A 19,366-nucleotide genomic window follows, 5' to 3' on the forward strand; every position below is an offset into this window, starting at 1 on the left:
TAAGACTCCATTAATTAATAATAGGTAAATCATTATTTTTATTCATTGGACTACGCAATAGACAAGGTTGTCCAACCCATGCTCCATTTGGAACATCAATAAAAGAAAAACCCCATGCCTCCTTTCGGAAACATCAATAAACATCCAACGACCACGGGCGCAACTCCGTGACCGTAGTTAGTATGAGATCTCACCTAACTCCTAATTTTGAAAAATATTTGAAATAAGAGACTCGTATATCAGACGGCCTCGAGAAAAGTACACGGCTAATACCCCGTGATGTGTCTATTTTATATAGTATTTTACCCCCGTCCCTTGGTCATAATTAGTAGTGTTTTTGCTCTTTAGAGCCACTTTTATTACTAATTGGTGTTTTCTAGTGTTTTCGTAGATTTGGTTGACTTTTGTAGGGATTTATACTTTTTGAGTATTTTTCCGAGATATTTTGGAGCAATCACGAACATTGGAGAAGCACGGCCAGATTTTATAGCCCAGGGCCGGTTAGAGCCATCAAACCGGTGATTAAGGGCTTGGTATGTGTGATACCGGGGCATTTGGACCGAGTATTCAAGACCCAAAGAGGAAACCCAGATTGGCCCGAAGAATTGGAGCCCAATCGTAGTCCAAATAGTGGCCCAAGAGAGTCGCCCGGCCAAAACGGCTGGCGCCCGGAGGCGCGCCCGGCCGGGCGAGAGAAGCAAAGGCTAGCGCCCGAAGGCGCGCCCGATCGGGCGGTGCCTCGCCCGATCGGGCGCGTGTATTTCTTAGGAGATGTTTAACATAGTTTTAATTTGTTTTAATTTAGGATTTTGTACGGAGTATAAATACTCCTCCGTAATACGATTTTAGGATCTCTTCTTCTTCTCCTCTTTACTCTTTCTTTACTCTCTTAATTATTCTCTTAGAATTCTCTCTCTAAACCTTTGTTCTTAATCTACTCTTAATTCCAGATTACTTTTTGGTAACGATTCCTCTTCTCTTAATCTTAGTTATTTATTCTATTCCTTTCATCATGTCTTATTTTATTGCTTTGATTTGTTTAGTTTTTAATATGTGTGAGTAGTTTAATTTCTAGGGTTTATGGTAATAAATAATATGAAGGGGTAAATTATTGTTGTTGATTATCAATGCTAGATTAATTTCCTATTGATTGATTTAATGCTCTGTGACTAGATTAGGCCTATCTTTTATGCATGAGTTTGACAATATTGATTCAAGATTCGAGAGATGAGAATTAATGTTTAGGTCTAGTTTCAATAGGCAGGTTAATTTATAAATGGTTAAGTCGAGATTCGAGAGATGAGATTTAATACCGGTAGATTAATTCTGTGATTGTAATACGTAGCGAAAGCCCTTTACAATCTGGTTAATTGATGCATTGATGATTGACTATTATTGATTATTGATATTGCATGATAATTTCCTATTGAATTGTTTTAATGTTTTACAATTGCGGCTTGTAAAAGTATAGCAATATTAAATTGATGAATCGAGCAGATGTTAATTTGATATTAAAGGCTATTTTCAATAAGAACTTAGATCTAGTAAATTGCGAGAGTCTGTTAGATCTATGTTGATTAATAAATTGCGAGAGCCTGTTAATCGTGTTATTTATGCAATGTCAATGATTGATTAATATGTTTTACCCTGGAGTATTATTTATTGGTGAACCTATGCCCTAGATCCTTTTATATATTGTTTTCTCCCTATTCATATTCTTTGTAGTTTAGTTTCATACTCAATTATAAATATTGGTTACTTAGATAATTTAGATTATAATGATTAATTAGGAGTAAAAAGACTTGTTTCCCTGTGGAGATCGACCCTACTTCCCTATCTAATTTAGTTAGAGGACTTAGGTATTTACTTTTGATTAGGGGATACGACTTTACCCTGTCACCCCGTGTACCCCAACCCCTGATTGTCATTACTCCAAAAGTGCATCAATCCATAATTTTATTGCTCATCCATCTTGCACTTTACGTGATTTACAGGTTTAGACCTGGTGATGACTCATATGCAAACAATACAATCAATCCAATATCAATTCAATCAAGTAAAAACAACTTTCCAATTTCAATTCTTGATTTATTAGTGGCAAGCAACATTTATTATTTATTCCTTTAACTACCACGGTGTATAAACACCTTGAGTGCATAAGGCACCCCAAAACCTTAACCTCGTCTTATAAGACTTGAATTCTTCCTTTACTCATCCTATTTCAATAATCATGAATGAGTAATAAATAGATCATTCCACATATTCACATACCTTTGCCTCTAAGCGCATCTTGCAAAGTTAATGCATAAATAATATTTACAAAGTAGAATAGTGCACATCATACGGAAATCACAATGTATAACCAAACAATTTAGCCCAGTCTTCTCTATACATGATACTAAGTTCTCGATACATCTCTAAACATGCATCTAAAGGCAAGGTTTCATAACTCGTACGTACCTTGAATAAACGAATTGGTATGCCACTTTACTATCTAGAAATCACCTTCAATAAAATCCTCTCCTAAACCAAACAATAACATCACAATCAATACCCAATCAATCAAATTTACAGCAATACTAACTTACATTAAAACCTTCAAAATCCAAATCAAATAACACTTTAAAACCTTCCCTTTAGTTAAAATTAAGGGCTTATATATAGTTCTTTAAATTTTCTTCATAAAAACCTTAAAATATACTCTTATACATGAAATTACAGCAAGTTTAAAGTTTAATAAAAATCTGAAAATTATTTTAAAACCCCTAATAATCACCCTTTTTAATGGGTGATAAAACCCTCTTTATAAAACATCAAAAGTAGTACTTAGAAACTATTTCCAGCACTTAAAACTTCAGTAAAAACATATATTTATGCTTAATTAACATTAAACATAATTAATTTTATTAATCAAACTCAAGGATAATATTTTAAGTATTAAAAAACTTCGTTAAAATCAAAAAGTGCCCGAAAATCATATTTAGAGGTTGAATTTGGCCACGATAAGGTGGTGCTCACTACCAAAGGTTCTGATTCTTTCTTAAAACGTTGTTTCCACATGGAAAACACTACTTTTTTTTTTTTTTTTTATCAAAATCGGATGAGTTCAGAACCTTGTCGGGATTAAAACGTGATTAATATTAATGAACGGAAATCTAAAAATTAAAACACGAATTACGTGTTCAAAATAATCTGGAATTAAATTAAACTAACCATTAGTTATAATCACCAAAACTTCAAAACATCATTACTATAAAAGCCCTAAATAAATTGTTCATAAAAACCCTAAAATTATGATTTTCAATAATTAAAAACCCTAGGTTATAAAATTTACAAAATCTGAAAATTATGACATTTATAAAATCTGGAATTATAAAATTTAATCATCAAAATACAACTTGATACTAATTAAATTAATTTCAAACAATAAAATCAAAACCCATAAATCAATAATTATAATTACACAAATTAATAAAACAAAGGAGAAAATAAGACTAACCTTTTTTGTGTGGGAAATTTTTGGGTATTTATGGGGTATTTATAGGAGAGAATTGTAGGGTAAATAGGAAGATTGAGCCTCATAAAAATAATGGGTCAATTAAGTAAGCAAATGGGTTAGACTTATTTGATTGGACATAAATTGTAGAATAAAGGTGCATAAAATAATTTGTACCAAAATAATTTTTGACACAAATTAATAATTTGAATATTTTGAAATTAAATTACGGAAAAATACAAATCAATATTATAAATAAAATTAAATTTCATTTATAACATATTAAAAAATACGGGTGATTACACTTATAATTTAGAACATATGACTAATAATTTTGAACATGTGTGTGAGCAATTATTTAAAACATCTGATTCAAGAATTAGAGCATGTGAGTAAAAATTTAAAAAATTTGCTTTATGAAATTTAGAACATCTGATTTAAAATTTAGAACATGTGAATAAAAAATTTAGAACACTTGGTATAAAATATAGAAAATGGGAGTAAAAATATTGAACATATAAGTAAAAATATAGAACATGCATGTGAGTAAAAATTGGAACATATGCTTTCGAATTTAGAACATATAACTAAAAATCTTAGAACACAGGCACATTTTAAAATTTAGAACATATAAGTTAAAATTTCGGAATAAGTCATTCGAAATTTATAACATCTAACTTAACTAATTTATGGTTTAGAACATGTGAGTCCTAATTTAGAACATCTGATTTAATTTAGAACACCTGAGAAAAAGTTTAGAACATCAGATTTAAAATTTAGAACATAAAAAGTGTTCTCACATAAGAAAAATTCTCACGAGAGCCTCCCCCTATATGGGTGTGTGTGTGTGTGTGTGTGTGTATATATATATATATATATATATATATATATTAGTCAAATAAGAAGTTCCTTAAAATGAGAAGAATGAGAAGGATTTTTTGTGCATAATTTTTGTACTAAATGTGCATATTTTTTGAACTAAATGTGCCAAAAAAAAAAGTACTCAAATTTGATGTGCATAATTTTTGTTTTTCTAGAAAATTAAACTTTTTTATCCATTCAATATAAAAAAAATGCACATTTAGTATAAAATATATGCACATTTGTTCCTTCTCATCCTTCTCATTTTAAGGTCCTATTGGATCTCGACCCTCTATATATATATATTTAAACACATCTAACGTGTCAAAAAAAAAGTTTGTAGTTTAAAAAATTCATTGGTGCAATAGACTCTTATGTTATATATTCCATATTTAATTTCATTACATTATATATACAAAATAGAAAGAAAAATAAATACCAATTACATTATAATTGTATTTTATCCATGTTAATTTTGTGAAAATAAAAATATTTTTCTAATTTAATGTTGTGAAGTTACCGTGCGTGACTAAAGACCTAACCTAGTTATAACTAAAAAGTAAAAACCACCCAAAGTGTATAGAGGGTATTCAATACATAACCTTTTAGTTGAAATTAGCTTGGTTGCATTAAGCTTAAATTATAACTAAAAACTGCCCAAAAGCAATGCAACTATCATTCATAAGATTTTCGACATCTAATACAATTTGTGCCTACAGGTGCGGCACAAGGTGTCAAAAGACTATGTTACATTTGCTAAAGAGGTTTTCCTCAACCATGTTCATTCACTACAAAAATCTTTGCACTCGCTAATATACTACACTTGCAGTATGCTCAATGTCCCAACGATTTACAAAATAAATAAATGAGAAAGAACAAATCTGAATAATCTACACCACGGTGGTAGTTGGTAAAATGTCTCAGACTTTCTCATAATTTCATATCAGTCGGCTGATCGGAGGGCTTATTTGAGCTATCCTGATCCATTTTAATACAGGCTTCTGGTTGATCTAAGCCCAAATTTGGAGCCTACAAGTGAGAAGAAAGTAAACAAGTAAGCCACCTATAAAAGGTAAAAAAAGTAAGTCTCAAATGCTTGACAGGCTCAAAAAAGATAGATGATTTGACATCAGTTCACCTTCACAGATGTATTTCCTGTATTATAAGAGACGACCATGTCTCTTGCATGATCCACAGGCTCTTTGACATCCTCCTGGAACACATAATAACAGCAAACCAATAAGTTGCTCCTCTACGACCTCAAGAAATCTGAAATAATTATAATCTTTCAGGTCACTATCACTAGTAGTACCACGAGGTACAGCCAAGTAATGAGTTTCATCTTTATGCCACAGCTAGAAAAGTGTCTTGGTGCTTATTGATGTAGTTAGATAAGCTCACACCTTTAGAAAAAGAGCTTTTATAATGTACCAAGTCCAAACAGGAGAAAGTTTCTCTCTATTGAAACACAATTACAAATTAATACAACCCAGAGAAAAGGAAGTTATAAAGATCACATAAGAGACTGGAAAGAGAGTATGATATTCCTTGGAAACACAATTACAAATTAATACAACCCAGAGAAAAGGAAGTTATAAAGATCACATAAGAGACTGGAAAGAGAGTATGATATTCCTTGGTGCAGTACATGCATAGCAAAAAAAACCACCCAATGTTACTGCTTCATAAGATACCACACTAAATGCACCATTAAGGTAAACAATGCTGGCAATACGCGAGGATGAGGGGAAAAGCAGGAGGGGAAGCCCAAGCAACGCACAAAAAAAAATAAAAAATAAAAACACACACACACACACACACACATCGCCAGACTACATGCCAGATTGAGCTTGCTTTCCGAGTGATGTAGTTACAAGTAGGCTATACAATCAAGATTAAGGTATGTATACCGGACACAGGTACATATCTGAGTGATTAGACCATGGCTCAAATTATAGGACATGGGAATTCATAAATTTGGACATTGGGAATGGGGACATGTCATTCTATTTTGAAATAATCAGAATGTAAGCAGACTTTTACACACCCTTTTATTCTCTTTTATCCAATTGATTATCTTGTAATGCTCTTATTAGCCAACCCAAAATCATTTTGGGACCAAGGCTTTGTTGTTGTAGAAATCAAAATACATATATATAAACTAATTGAATATAAGAGTCCCCTAAAGCTGCTAAGAGGAGACTCCCATCTTTACTTGGGGATTAAGTATATATGTGGAAAGGTCAACTGGTCAAGTGTCATGTATGGATACCTTAACTATATCCTTGGCTCCTTGCAGCATTCTATGGTATATCCCAAGTCAAAGTAGGCATTGCAACTTTGCAAGTGGGAAATTCTATTTGATAAACTTAGGATCAAACATTAGGTGGATTGCTTCTCTGGGAACATCTAAATATCTAAAGGACACTTGGATGGCAACGCACTAAATTACTCAAACTTGAAAAAAAAAAAAAAATTAAACCAAGAAAAGAAACAAAATTTCTGTGACTTTTAACTTACAACTTTTCAAGAGTCAACTTGCACATAATATTGCACAATAAGACTACTTTTTAAAAGAGATTGAAGGAGAAACTCTTCCTCAAAATATTGCCAACAATTCAATTGGAAGAAGGTGCATTCAAACTTGTAGAAGCCATAGAACATTTTGATTTTTTTTTTTTTTTTGGTTACTCATTTTGCTTCTCTCTAAGAAATATTTGCATGAGTTCATCAGATTGTCCAGCTTAAGAAATGTATTGAACTCAATAAAATGCTTGTTTGTAATAGTTGAAATAATTACAGAATATATGGTGAATGGAAACTCCTAAATGGCTAAACTAGTTTTACAGTGCTTATGAAGTAATGTCCTTATATTAAATAAGTTAATTACCTCTGATTTATAGTTTGTTACCTTCACTTGCTTATGATCCATTCAATTTCTAGGTTCCTTGCACTTTGGATGGTGTTTCATTCACAGGTTGATGGTTCATCCTTTAAAGTTGGTCCACAACTCGCTTAATTCATAATTATTCAACCTAGTGGCTTGCACAAGGGCACATAAGCTGTGTCCATAACTAAGCTTTTTTCTTATATCATTTCATAAATATCCCAAACACAACAGACCATTGATTACCTTATTTTTGTGTGCTTCAACAGAACTAATGTTTCAGTGTTAGTTTCTCTTTTGTTCCTGTAATTCCCATTACTATTATATTGGGCAGAAAAGGTAAAAGAAAAAAAGGATACAACCACCCCGCTCAAACTTCGCAATAAAGGCAAAAGAAGTTCCAAGTACCTAGGTAAATCAATCTGGCTGCACAATCACAAGCTAAAGGCGGCAAAGCATTAAAACTTTTACTGTCTAGAAAGAAATAAATTATCTACACTCTACATGATTACATGAAGCAATAAAAGGAATTGAAGGTTGTGATGAAATGTCAATGCAACATGCCAATATTGCAAGTTCGTCAGACCTGGGTGCATACCCACTGATTTTGATATCAAAATTTACTTTAGGCATCAATTGACAAGAGAAGCAAAAAAGTTTCAGCTTATAATCACTCAACAGACATTAGCGTTTCCCCAAATACCTGGATGCATCATCACTCCTATTATTATGTCCATGCCTCAAAAAGAAATATGCTAGTTAACCAAAGAAAGGTTTAAACTTTAAGGATAATATTGCCAGAAATAATTTAAAAGCATAGCACAGACTATATACAGCAAATCAACCTCAAGATAGCTAGAGACGTACCGAATCTTTATGATCAGGCTCCATAATCTCTCTCTTCACTCTGCTTCGTATTGATAAGGGACTGCACCAAGTAAACAAAGTATATGTAACACAAAACTGAGATCGGCCAAAAAAAATAGATTTAACGTTAAAATAAGCTAAGGAAAATCGATTTTACACACCGGTCATCATCAACCTCCATATCAGAATCTGGATCCCATCTTCGATCTGGATCTTGTTGATCTTCATCTTCCTGAACAGTAGCAAAAACTTCACGATCAATAAACTACAGTAATGCTCAGTAGCACATGCAAATTTAAGGGCAAGAACCTATAATCTGCTTCTCGTGTCTAGAAAAAAAAAAGTACAATATCTAGGGTTTTTTCTTTTCTTTTCCTTGTTTTTTTTTTTTTTTTTTTGGTTACTTGAACAATCCAAATAAGTTATAACATAATCAATCCTCAAGAAAACAGTGTCTGTTGCTCTATTAGGGAACATAAGTAATTCCATGAGGTTCCATTCAGGCCACAACTAATTTTCTATAAGAGGGACATCGCCATCCAAATTATACTATAAAACATGGTATTAAACTTGACTTTCACTGCGTACCAAACGCATTGTATAAAGGTTGTTGAGCTTACCATGACCGCAATATTAAGCCGTGAATTCGCGACAACCCCACAATGCCCACAAAAGTGGTTCCATATCACTATTGTGAATGTGACACACAACTAAATAAAGGCATGCTTTAGAGACCTTAAAGAGGTCTATGTTTCTGATAGTTTTACAAAAAATTTGCTCATACAACATCATTACCCCAATGCTTCCAGCAAAGTTCCCACTTCAAATAGGATACACGAGGGGAGGGATTCAGATGCAAGCAAACTTACGCCAACTAAACCAAAGAAGATGTTTCCACTCAAACCCTAGTCAACTCCACAAGAAATAGGTTCAGATAGTTTTTAAGTGTCTAATTTATTTATGTGAATAAAACCACTTGAAAGCTTTGGAATTGGCTATGATATGTTCATGATGATTTCTGTGTTTTCAAAGGCACCAACGGAAAAAAGGGCACAAGGTTTGGTCATTATGACTGGTTTGATCTTTAACAAGGAAAACCATACCAACAAGACACTCGAGAATAAGATCTGGAAGAAACAAGATCTAACATGGCATTAGCAACGAAATTGTCTCCAGGTCATAAAAATTTCTAGGTTAGAAGTAATCTAGAGTATATTTGAGCATCGTACACATCTGTCTCCAAGCAAAATTGTGTCAGGTAAGACTACTGTATACAAGATTTTATTTCTCAGTCTACATAAAGTCCATAAAAGTTGCAAATGGATCACTAACAAATCATAAACTATCCTAGCTATCCAATAGCAGCTCCTAGTTCTCACATAGATTCTCAACTCAAATATCCAAAGCCCTAGAGTAGCTTCACCACTTAACCCTTCCTAACATATAGACTTATCTAGCAATCAATATGCTTCCCCCTCTCTTTCTTCTACCAACAATTTCTCTAATCTATCCACACATCTCTCTCAATAATGTCTCTTTCCACACCTCTCCTCATCTGATGGATCCTTCAAGGCTCATAAACTCTAACCCATCTCTATCTGCAAAATTTAGACATGCATTCTTCGAAAATCAATAGTGAGGAGGTTGATGGATCAGATGATGTTATTTACATAATTACATGCGTGTTATTACCAGGTTACCTTTTACAGAATTTTATAGCTCTCCTATTTCTTCAAGATGCAATCGGTGGACTTTTTGTTTCAAAGCCTAATACGCCAAAGAAAAATTCAAACCATGTAGCATGTTTATTTTTGGTTAAAAAGAAGACATTATATAATTATAGATAAAACAAAATTGATGGTCGTAATTGGATAAATATATATTGATTGGTTTTGACTTTTTGTTTTTATTATGGTTTTACATGTGAGGGTATCTAGTCCTCAGGTTTCATAAACTGATTATTCTAATCAATAAAATAAAATCCTGATATACTTCAGTTTCTCACCCAAGAGGCAAGAGACTCCTAATTTATTTAATATCCTATACTAGCATTGAATAGTGAAGGCCTGACTTAAGCAGCAGATTTTTATCTATGTTATCTAGGGACAAAAAATGTTTTACCCATGATTGATATTGAGGAAAAGAAATCAAACTCCACTAAGTAGGGAAAAAAAGGTCAAACAAAGAAGAAAAACAAATTAAAATCGGAAGGACTTTAAATCCACCAAAAACTAAATGGGGAAAAATAAAAGAACGCAAATGTCTCATTTAATCGAAATTAGAAATGATAAGGTATGTGATTAAAACAGTCCCAAAGAAAGCCATAATAAACCAATTAATCCCACAGAAAACCAAAGAGGCAAACACTATCAGCCATGGAATAATATTACTTACTTCACTCCAACAAAAGCATCAGCATAACAGCAATGAAAGCAGTTGCACAGTATTTTATGGTCCTTACATTGTTATAACTCGCAAACTTCACAAACGATTAAATCATAAATGTAGAAGCACAATGAAGACCTAACAAACTGTACAAACTCTACCATAGAACACCACTGCCTAACAATGAAAAACGGATGATTCTAAAGCTCCTCACTACAAAGCATCATTTTCACATGAGGAGATGGAGCCTAGTTTGGTATCTGAAGATGCAATTCGCCACAAAGCAATGTTTTTTTCCCAAATTAGCAACCAATACAAAAGCTCTCACCCACTTTGGACCCTTGGCATTCAAATAAAAGTTAAAAGAGGAAAAAATTGTGAACTGTGGATTTCTTGCGAGGTTTTTATAAAAAGAATGACAAGTAAATGACATTGAGGAATCAACCAACCATGCTCTTCTATCATGGGGATCATGATATTAAACAGAATCAATTAATCACAATGATCCCTCCAAATCTGAAACATCCAAGAAAAGTTATCACCTAAGATAGCTTTAGTGTTTGTCTGTTTTGGTAGACAAAGCAAAAGGAAACTAAAAGGTTGCTCTTCTACCCAAGAATTCACTTAGAAAAAACATTATACATAAAAAAATAAAAAAGTATGGTTCCTGTGAAATAAGGATTTCGAAATCTGTGAAAGGGACTTCCAAGGGCTAGTAAAGGATCCTATTAGTTGTTACACTTGATCCCAGTCATTCTTTTGAGGACAATACCTACTTCATACTTGATCTGTCCCAAATTAGTTATAAAACTTTCCTCTTTCATTTGTCTAACATTAGTAATTACACTTTTTCATTGCCAATGGTCACATTATTATTTCAATGCATCTCTTTCTACTACCAAAAATTTATGGCTCACTCTATCTCACATTTGACAAATATCCCACTATAATTTATCACATCACCTTCTTTTATAAAATAACACTCCACTATATCCTTTAAAATGAACTTTTCCAATAAAACAATAATCGTGAGACAAAATTGGCCTCTAACACTCTAATCTATAGCTCGGGTGCACACAACACCCCAAATTTTGACTAAGAGCTAGAACACCACCAACTATTGATTGAGGATTTGAGGTGCAAAGTCTGTCATTAACTACCCTTTAATTACCAGAAATGTCTCATTTTGAACGCTAATAAATATCCATTAATGGTACATGTTGCACCCTAATCAATAGTTGGTGGTGTTCCAGCTACTAGTCAAAGTTCAAAGTTTAGTGGGTGCACCCAAACTATAGATCAAGGTGTTAAGGCCAATTTTGCCTAATAAAAAACATATAACTATCACCTAAGACTTTGTGCCATTAAGAGTGTAAGAACTAATCAGAGACAAAAGGATTATCATTCTAAGCGAAAGAGAATACACAACAAAAATTTTCCAATAAGGAGATCTTTTCATAAACCAAATTCCTAAACTTAGGCTTCACTCTTCCTGACAAAAACGTTTCCAGCCAACAAGATGATCTCTCTTCTCCAACTCCAGACCACAAAAATATCTCTTGTAGACCACTCTATGTTCTAGCTACAGCCATCCCAAAAGCAAATAATATAGCGATAAAAGCTCCAGAGAACCTCCTCCTTCCCACTGACTCAATGGTTGGCGAAACATAATGGGCAGGCCAATAGAAATCAAAGTTAATTTGGGGCCAAACTAATAAAAACACAAAACCACAAATGCTTTGGCTATATTGTAATAATCAAGGGGACAAAACTCTGCCTAAACAACACTCCCCATCCATACATAATAAGATTCCTTCATCAACTGACAAGAAAATTTTCATTTAAATTCATTTTACAACCCTCCAAGTCTCCAACCATTCCCAGCCACTGAAGTTTAGAACACTATGCAGCAGCACTCCTAGACAAGAATACTAACAACAAAGCCCTTCTTGCACATAATCACGAGTTAACAGCTTACTCAGCCAACAAAGAAATAGCCTTAAGCCTTAAGCATTACCCCATAATTTACAATATTTTCCCATCCAATTATAGTCCGACCCCCTTGAAAGATACCACATGCATGATGCATCCATGGAATTAAAACTTGGCCGCTCTATACGCTTTGTAACGGGTTTGGGCCTAGCCATTCCGAGAAATGCTGTCATATAATAGCGCATTGAAACTCACACCCAACTCGCCATAACGGCCATTAAATAATGATAGAATGGCGTCCTATAACCATTTTATAAATGTAGCAGCCATCATATTTAAGTAAGACGAAGGAGATAGACTTAATGGAAAAATAAAGTAGATTGGATATTCAACCTAATTTCCAGATCTAAGGTTCGAAAGTAAAACCCTGGATGGGCTGGATCTGCTAATTAAAAACAAGAACCATCATCAAAATAAGGAAGAAATATATTGGGAGATGACTTCACCTAGCTCAAAAGCACAATGACTATTGTTACTAATCCTTCCATTCATGAATCTTACAAAAAATATACACCAAAAACCTTATGACTTCTAAGGATTTTTATTTTCAAAGCGAGGCATCTCAATTCAAATAGTGAGATAAACAAGGATTATATAAGTTAAACTAAATTGCAAGAGAAACAGAACAAGATAAATTTCCAAAGAGCTGAAACTAGCATACACAGAGGAAGGGATTAATCAATTCATTCCATAATAGGGAAAGTTAAGAACTGCAAAATAGGAGACACCTTATGAAAGGTGATATCTCCATGAATCTAAAAACTCCCAATTTTTGAATCAGGATGACATTCTTAAATTAACAAAGGGACAATAAATTGTCAATCAGAGTACAAGCAGAGAGTAAGCAAAACCAGACATCATGATGACACAATACAGGTCTCAATAGAATTCCTGCCAGTTTATATAAATCAATGTCAACAGGGTTTTCTATCAACCCAAAGTCAGGTTGTATTCTAGCAAAGCAAAGTTGTTCACTAGACTCATAAAACAAGACAAATGTTCATATTAGTCAGCAGGACAGTAATTCAATGATTGCAAGTCTCATTGCTGCATGTTATCACAGTATCAGTGAAGAGAGCTACACAAACAGAGCTTAATGTTTTCCAGTATCACCTATAAGGCTATAAATATGATTTGCTAAGTTCATACAATGAATGAAGCATAATAAATTTACCTCGTGGAGATCAGTATCAGGAGGACGCTCCTGGAATGGAACGCTTGGTGCATGCTGTAGGGTTGAGAGGTATTCAAGAAGCTTGGCTCTAATTTCATCCAGCATAGGGCGTGAGTTCTTGTTTTCCATATTACTTGGAGCAACATGAAGAGTATAGTCTGGACCAAAATACTCAAAGTACTCGTGTTGTGGCATCTTATCATCCAGTTCAATCCCAAGGGCAACACCAGTCTGCAATAGCAATAATAAGTTATCAATAAAGACATTAGAAAGGGGCAGTTAACCTTAGATTATTCTTACTTTTTTCTTTTTCCTTTTTATTAAAGCAGAAAAGGCATGCATAGTTGTTGTATTCAGCTTAACAACCTTGTCATGATTCCTCAATAAGAAGATACAAATCTTACAAGCAATGAAGACGTCAATGAGATTCTAATGCACATTCAAGAACAATATATTTACAAAGTCAGGAAGAGTCCTATGGGAAACAGTGAATAATTTGCACCAAGATTGTAGCAGTGGGGTATCTAGAATTTCAAAACAGTGTGCACAATTACAATAGCAGTCTTCACTTACTAATGACTTATAATTTGATGTGATAAATTTATCACTATTTTCTTTTTTAAGGGACAAAAACTAATTTCATTTGTACACGAGAGATATGCACTTGCATACCCTCCATGCAAACTACAGGAAATTGGAAAGCTGCCCATCACTTGTATTCCACTTTGCAGTAAGTTCTATCATCGTATTATATAAGAATTAGACAGAAGAGTTGGCAGCAAGAGCCTTCAGATAAATGCCTCAAGGAGAAACAATTATCCCTGGATGTAAATGGTCCGACTTTTACTCTCCAATAAAACTTAATAACCAATTCAAGTAAACAATGTAATCCACCATAGCATGTAATGTTTCCCAAAAGACAGTATTACACTAGTGTAAAATCAATATAATTATCATGTATGCAAAAATTGAAAATACTACGGGCCTAGTCTAATTTACTGAACTGATTGGAGCTGAGCTGCACTGAATTAAATTGAATATTTTATGAGGGAAGGAAATTAGGAACTGAACTGATTGAAGCTAAGCAGAATTGAACTGAAGAGAACAGGCCCTAAGACTTAACCAAATGAAATAAATGTATTCATCCATTAAATATGAGCAGCGTAAAGACTACAAACAAAACCGATCAAACTTCCTAATCCAAGATTGGCAAGCCTAAGTTATCCTTAAAAGGAATATTACACCAGTCCATTTTAAAAGAAAAATTATATTTGGTGAAAATCCCATAACAATTTAAATTTTGGAACAAGATTGTTTCATTAATGACATACTATAAATTAAATTCCAGTAAGATGAATCCGATCAATTAAATGCAAGCAATAAACATAATGATGTCTACTGAAACTCCAAAAACATGATCCACCTCGGGAAATTTACTTAAAAAGGGATATATGAACATTGATGTCTTACAAGGAAGATCATCCTCTACATATGTGCCGTTTCTGATTAGCTTAAAAAGCAAATATCATACCTCATAACACCAACAACGAGCTACATTTCTTATAGTATAGCCACCTCCACCCACCAGCAGTAGTGGGACATTGAAGGATCTCATGTATTTGACGCACTCTGCATGACCTCTGATGGAGAGGTTAAAACAGCCCAATCTGTCACCGGACAGAGAATCAGCACCACATTGCAGGACAACAGCCCCAGGTTTAAAAACCTCCATTACTTTTCCCATAATGGGCCTAAACAATGATTGGTAGCTCTCATCATCAATACCATCATCTAAGGGCACATTGAGAGAATAATACTTCCCTTTTCCATATCCAATATCACGAATATCTCCTGTCCCAGGAAAATAATCTCCAAATTTGTGAAAAGACACTGTCATGACCCTATCTGTAGTATAAAAAGCCTCTTCTACACCATCTCCGTGGTGTATATCAATGTCCACATACAATACACGCTGCGATATTTCAAATGCGCTTAGTGTAAATAAAGCAAGTAGATAAAAGGACATGTTGATAGAAGTGTAGTAGATTACAATTACAACAGCAACAAGAGGCAAGTTCAATGGCCAATTGGTCAAATTTTTTAGTATTAGCTTCTGAATTTTGCCTATCATGGTTCTGATTAAATAAATAAATTTTAAAAAAAAATACTATCAGCAATTCAGCACCAATATAGTGCAAAACACCTAAAAGAGCTCAATTCTAAAGACTTATTTCATCTACAATTTATTAATGTAAACCAGGCTTTTCACTCTTTACATTTTTTTAGTATTAGCTCCTGCATTATGCTTGTATAATATGGTTCTGATTCAAAAGACACATAATATCAGCACCAATACAGTGCAGAACACCTGAAGTATATAGGCCAAGGTGAATTCTTTGGGCAAGAGAAAACAGATACAAAATAGCTACTGAAGACAGCACTAATGCGATTGAAAACACAATTGTTTCTTAGTTGTTGGCTCTGCCATAAAACCATGTCAAAAAGGTTCTAAATGGTTTATTAATGGATTCTGAAATATCTAGACAGGTTATAAAATGAAACAATCTCTTTCATAGAAAATTAGTATCCAACACATCAAGTATAGCAACATTTTTTTATTATACAAGAATGGTCACAGCAAAAGAATCTAAAGAACATGTAACTTGAACATCTAATCATTTTTTATAAATCTAACTAAGTAGCTAGTGACCAATTGCGAAAAGCAATTAAATATCTCTAGTCAAAACCCTTCTGATAAAAGCTTTTAATCAAGGCTATAAAGCTATATCATATAATCATAAAATGGCCAAGTAACCAATTGCAATAGGAAAAATGGAAACTAAAAATCCAACCTTTGCGCGATCTGACAATAAAAATCCAACATTCCATTAATTTCATAAAAATCCAACCTTTATACCCCACCCTTCTTTGATAGATTCATCACCTGTTGATGACCGGTTTTTGTAAGTTATATGCCACGTGTCAGCTACTAATAGGTCAATTGTTTTTTTAATTATTAAAAAAAATTAAAACAAAAATAAAATAAAAAACAAAAAAAAATTCAGATCCCCTTTTCCACCACCACCACCACCACCACCTTCCCCTGCCACCCATCTCACCTACCGTCAAATCCCAATCGTCGGCGACCCTAAATCGACCCTAATCCCTACCCTGTCCCGACTCTTTCTCCACCTCGACCCTAAACCAACCCCAAACCCCTACCCTGTCCCGACTCTTTCTCCACCTCGACCACCGCCTGAAATTGCATCCCCCATCCCGCGTGAGAACCGTAACCCATCCCATCCCCTTTTGCTGAAACCCGTAACACCCAAAATTAGCCATTTACATGGGTTTTAGTCCAATTTCAACAAAAAAAAAACAAACTTTACACAAATTAATTCACTAAAAAAAAAAATCAAGAAATCAAAGACAAAGGGAGACAAAGAAAAGTGACCTGAAGTTGAAAATGCGAAAAGGGTATGAATTTTTCTCTCTCCTCAGATTTATTTAAACAAATAATGGAGGAGGAGAGAGAATGTAAATGAGAATGGGAAAGCTTGTGTATAGCGTAAGGTGGATTGTTGGGTGGTGCCGGAAAATGCGGCTGTGAAAGTAACGCTCTTCTGCCTCTCTCTAATTTGTGGCAGAGGTGGTGGTGGTGGCGGAGGTGAAGGCGCAGAGGTGGGTGCTGCATACTCTGTTTCAGTTTTTGAGGGAAGAGGAGAGAGAAAGAGGAGGAGAGAGAAGGGAAAGTAAGAGAATTAAAAAAAAAATAACTTGTTTAACAGGTTAAAGATCCATTTCTGTTGGAGAAGGTGGGGTATAAGGTTGGATTTTTATGAGATTAATGGAATGTTGGATTTTTAATGTCAGACCGCTCAAAGGTTGGAATTTTCTTTTCCATTTTTCCATTGCAATATTCACCATCAAAGACCATAAAAAATTGTACATAAAAGAAACACCTTCATAAACATTTATAAATAAAAATCACGAAAGATGATGAAGATCACTTCTCTCACCTCATGAACTTTGAGAAGTTCCAAAATTGCCAAAACAATATCATTCACATAACAGAACCCAGAAGCCTCGCACTTTTTCGCATGGTGCAAGCCACCTGCCCAATTAATCGCAATGTCACAAAGCCCATGGTTCAATTTGACAGCACCACCAACTGAACCGCCAGCATAAGTCTGACAAAACGAGTACAGACCATCAAATACAGGACAATCTTCACCAACATTAAATCTCTTCAACTGCCTCAATTGATCCTGTTGCGTTTCAGGTGTAATGCACCTAAGGAAGGTCACATAATCATCGGCATGGAATCTACAAAGATCTCTATCTCTTGCAGGTACAGGCTTAAGCACTTGCATATGTTGAAGCAGACCATAATGAGCTAAAAGAGCATGTGTCATACGAATTCTATGCGGCTTCATAGGGTGACCTTGCCCGTAGTAATAATTCCCGACTTCCGGGTCATAGAAATACGAAACTTTACGCTTCACTCCGTCTGGTCCAGACGGAAGCGAATTACCTCCTGAGTCCATCACCTAATAAATGGATAAATGAGCAACGAGTCCTAACACGATTAAATTAAATTTAACGCGACAAACATAATACATTCAAATTAAATGAAATCTAACGCAGCATAAATGAAACATTCGAATGTCTCGGATTAACGATGTCATCCATTACTGTATGCACTTGAATTATATCTACCAAATGGAATATATTGAGTAGATAAACTATGAGTATAGTAAACTAGTTCACATGAAAATGTTGCTACAATAGCTTATAGGTGTGATGTATGCATTTAAATTTTCGAACCCTAAACTTACTACACTGACAATTAAATTAAACCCTAGATTGTGAAATTGATATGATGATTACAAAAGGAAACAACAGCAGCTTACCTCAGAAGCTATTTCAATGGAGGATACAGGAATTAGAGGGCGCCTCAATGGAGATCGTCAAGTGCGCTCCAATGGAGGACGAACTGAAATAGAGAGGAAGAGGATGTAGGGCTACGTTCATCCGACTTTTTTTTTCCCCCTTATTTATGGGTCCTTCTATTTTGAACTTATTTTTACCAAACTTAGATTATTGTTGTTACTCCGTACTTCGCTAGGTTTTTTTCAATTGAGTTCAGTTCGGTTTATAGTTCTAATAAGTTTAGTTCGGCTCTTTTCACTTTATTTAACTCAATTCAGTCAATGAGAACTGGCTTTTAAATGAATTATTTTTATTTGTGTAAAAAAATAAAAAAAGTGAAATTAAACCCTAGATTGTGAAATTATTTTTGTGCTTCTTATTTATGGGTTCTCTTTTTTTTTTCTTTTTTTTTTTTACCTTTTATCAAAACCTTTATAAGAGTAATATAGTAACTTTTTTAAAAAATAATACTAGATTAAATACCGTGCGCTGCACGGATATAATAAAAAAAATTATAGTTGTGTAAATTTTAAAGACATATCAGTTATAATATATAAAATCTTTGTATTACATACGATATTACTAACATAAACCAAACTACAAAATTAAATTAATATAAACATAAGAATATTCACGTCTACAATTAAATTTAGCGAACTTTGTATATATGGAATAATCATACATATAAAAAGGTTGATATTTGTTTACCTCAAGATTTTTAAAAGGTTCTTAAAAGAAAAAGTAATGAAAAATTGAAAACTAAAAAGTTTAT

General features: G+C 33.8%; 1 protein-coding gene across 2 annotated transcripts; it reads right to left on the minus strand.

Moving 5' to 3' along the window:
- Window positions 1-5,000: 5,000 nt before the first annotated feature.
- Window positions 5,001-18,753, minus strand: LOC110737403 (histone deacetylase 19-like). Of its 2 annotated transcripts, XM_021917763.1 has the most exons (8): window positions 18,576-18,753; window positions 17,682-18,212; window positions 15,194-15,634; window positions 13,663-13,893; window positions 8,273-8,343; window positions 8,112-8,172; window positions 5,496-5,570; window positions 5,001-5,386 (listed from the first exon to the last, which is right to left on the minus strand). In XM_021917763.1, exons 2-8 carry the CDS (start codon window positions 18,207-18,209, stop codon window positions 5,288-5,290), a joined length of 1,506 nt encoding a protein of 501 aa, XP_021773455.1. In that variant the 5' UTR covers window positions 18,210-18,212; window positions 18,576-18,753; the 3' UTR covers window positions 5,001-5,287. The 2 variants fall into 2 exon arrangements, with proteins under 2 accessions (XP_021773455.1, XP_021773456.1); XM_021917764.1 differs by lacking the exons at window positions 17,682-18,212; window positions 18,576-18,753 and adding an exon at window positions 17,117-17,481.
- Window positions 18,754-19,366: the final 613 nt, after the last annotated feature.

Source organism: Chenopodium quinoa, unplaced genomic scaffold (genome assembly GCF_001683475.1).
Source record: "Chenopodium quinoa cultivar QQ74 unplaced genomic scaffold, ASM168347v1, whole genome shotgun sequence".
Classification (NCBI taxonomy): domain Eukaryota; kingdom Viridiplantae; phylum Streptophyta; class Magnoliopsida; order Caryophyllales; family Amaranthaceae; genus Chenopodium; species Chenopodium quinoa.

What these genes read in the sequence shown, in the direction of transcription:
- LOC110737403 (XM_021917763.1), bottom strand. Translation starts at nt 18,209, where the DNA reads ATGGACTCAGGAGGTAATTCGCTTCCGTCTGGACCAGACGGAGTGAAG. An exon ending in CTGATACTGATCTCCACGAG is followed by an intron (nt 8,344 to 13,662) that starts GTAAATTTATTA and finishes GCTACTGTTCAG; the next exon opens with GAAGATGAAGATCAACAAGA. An exon ending in ATGGAGGTTGATGATGACCG is followed by an intron (nt 8,173 to 8,272) that starts GTGTGTAAAATC and finishes TACTTGGTGCAG; the next exon opens with TCCCTTATCAATACGAAGCA.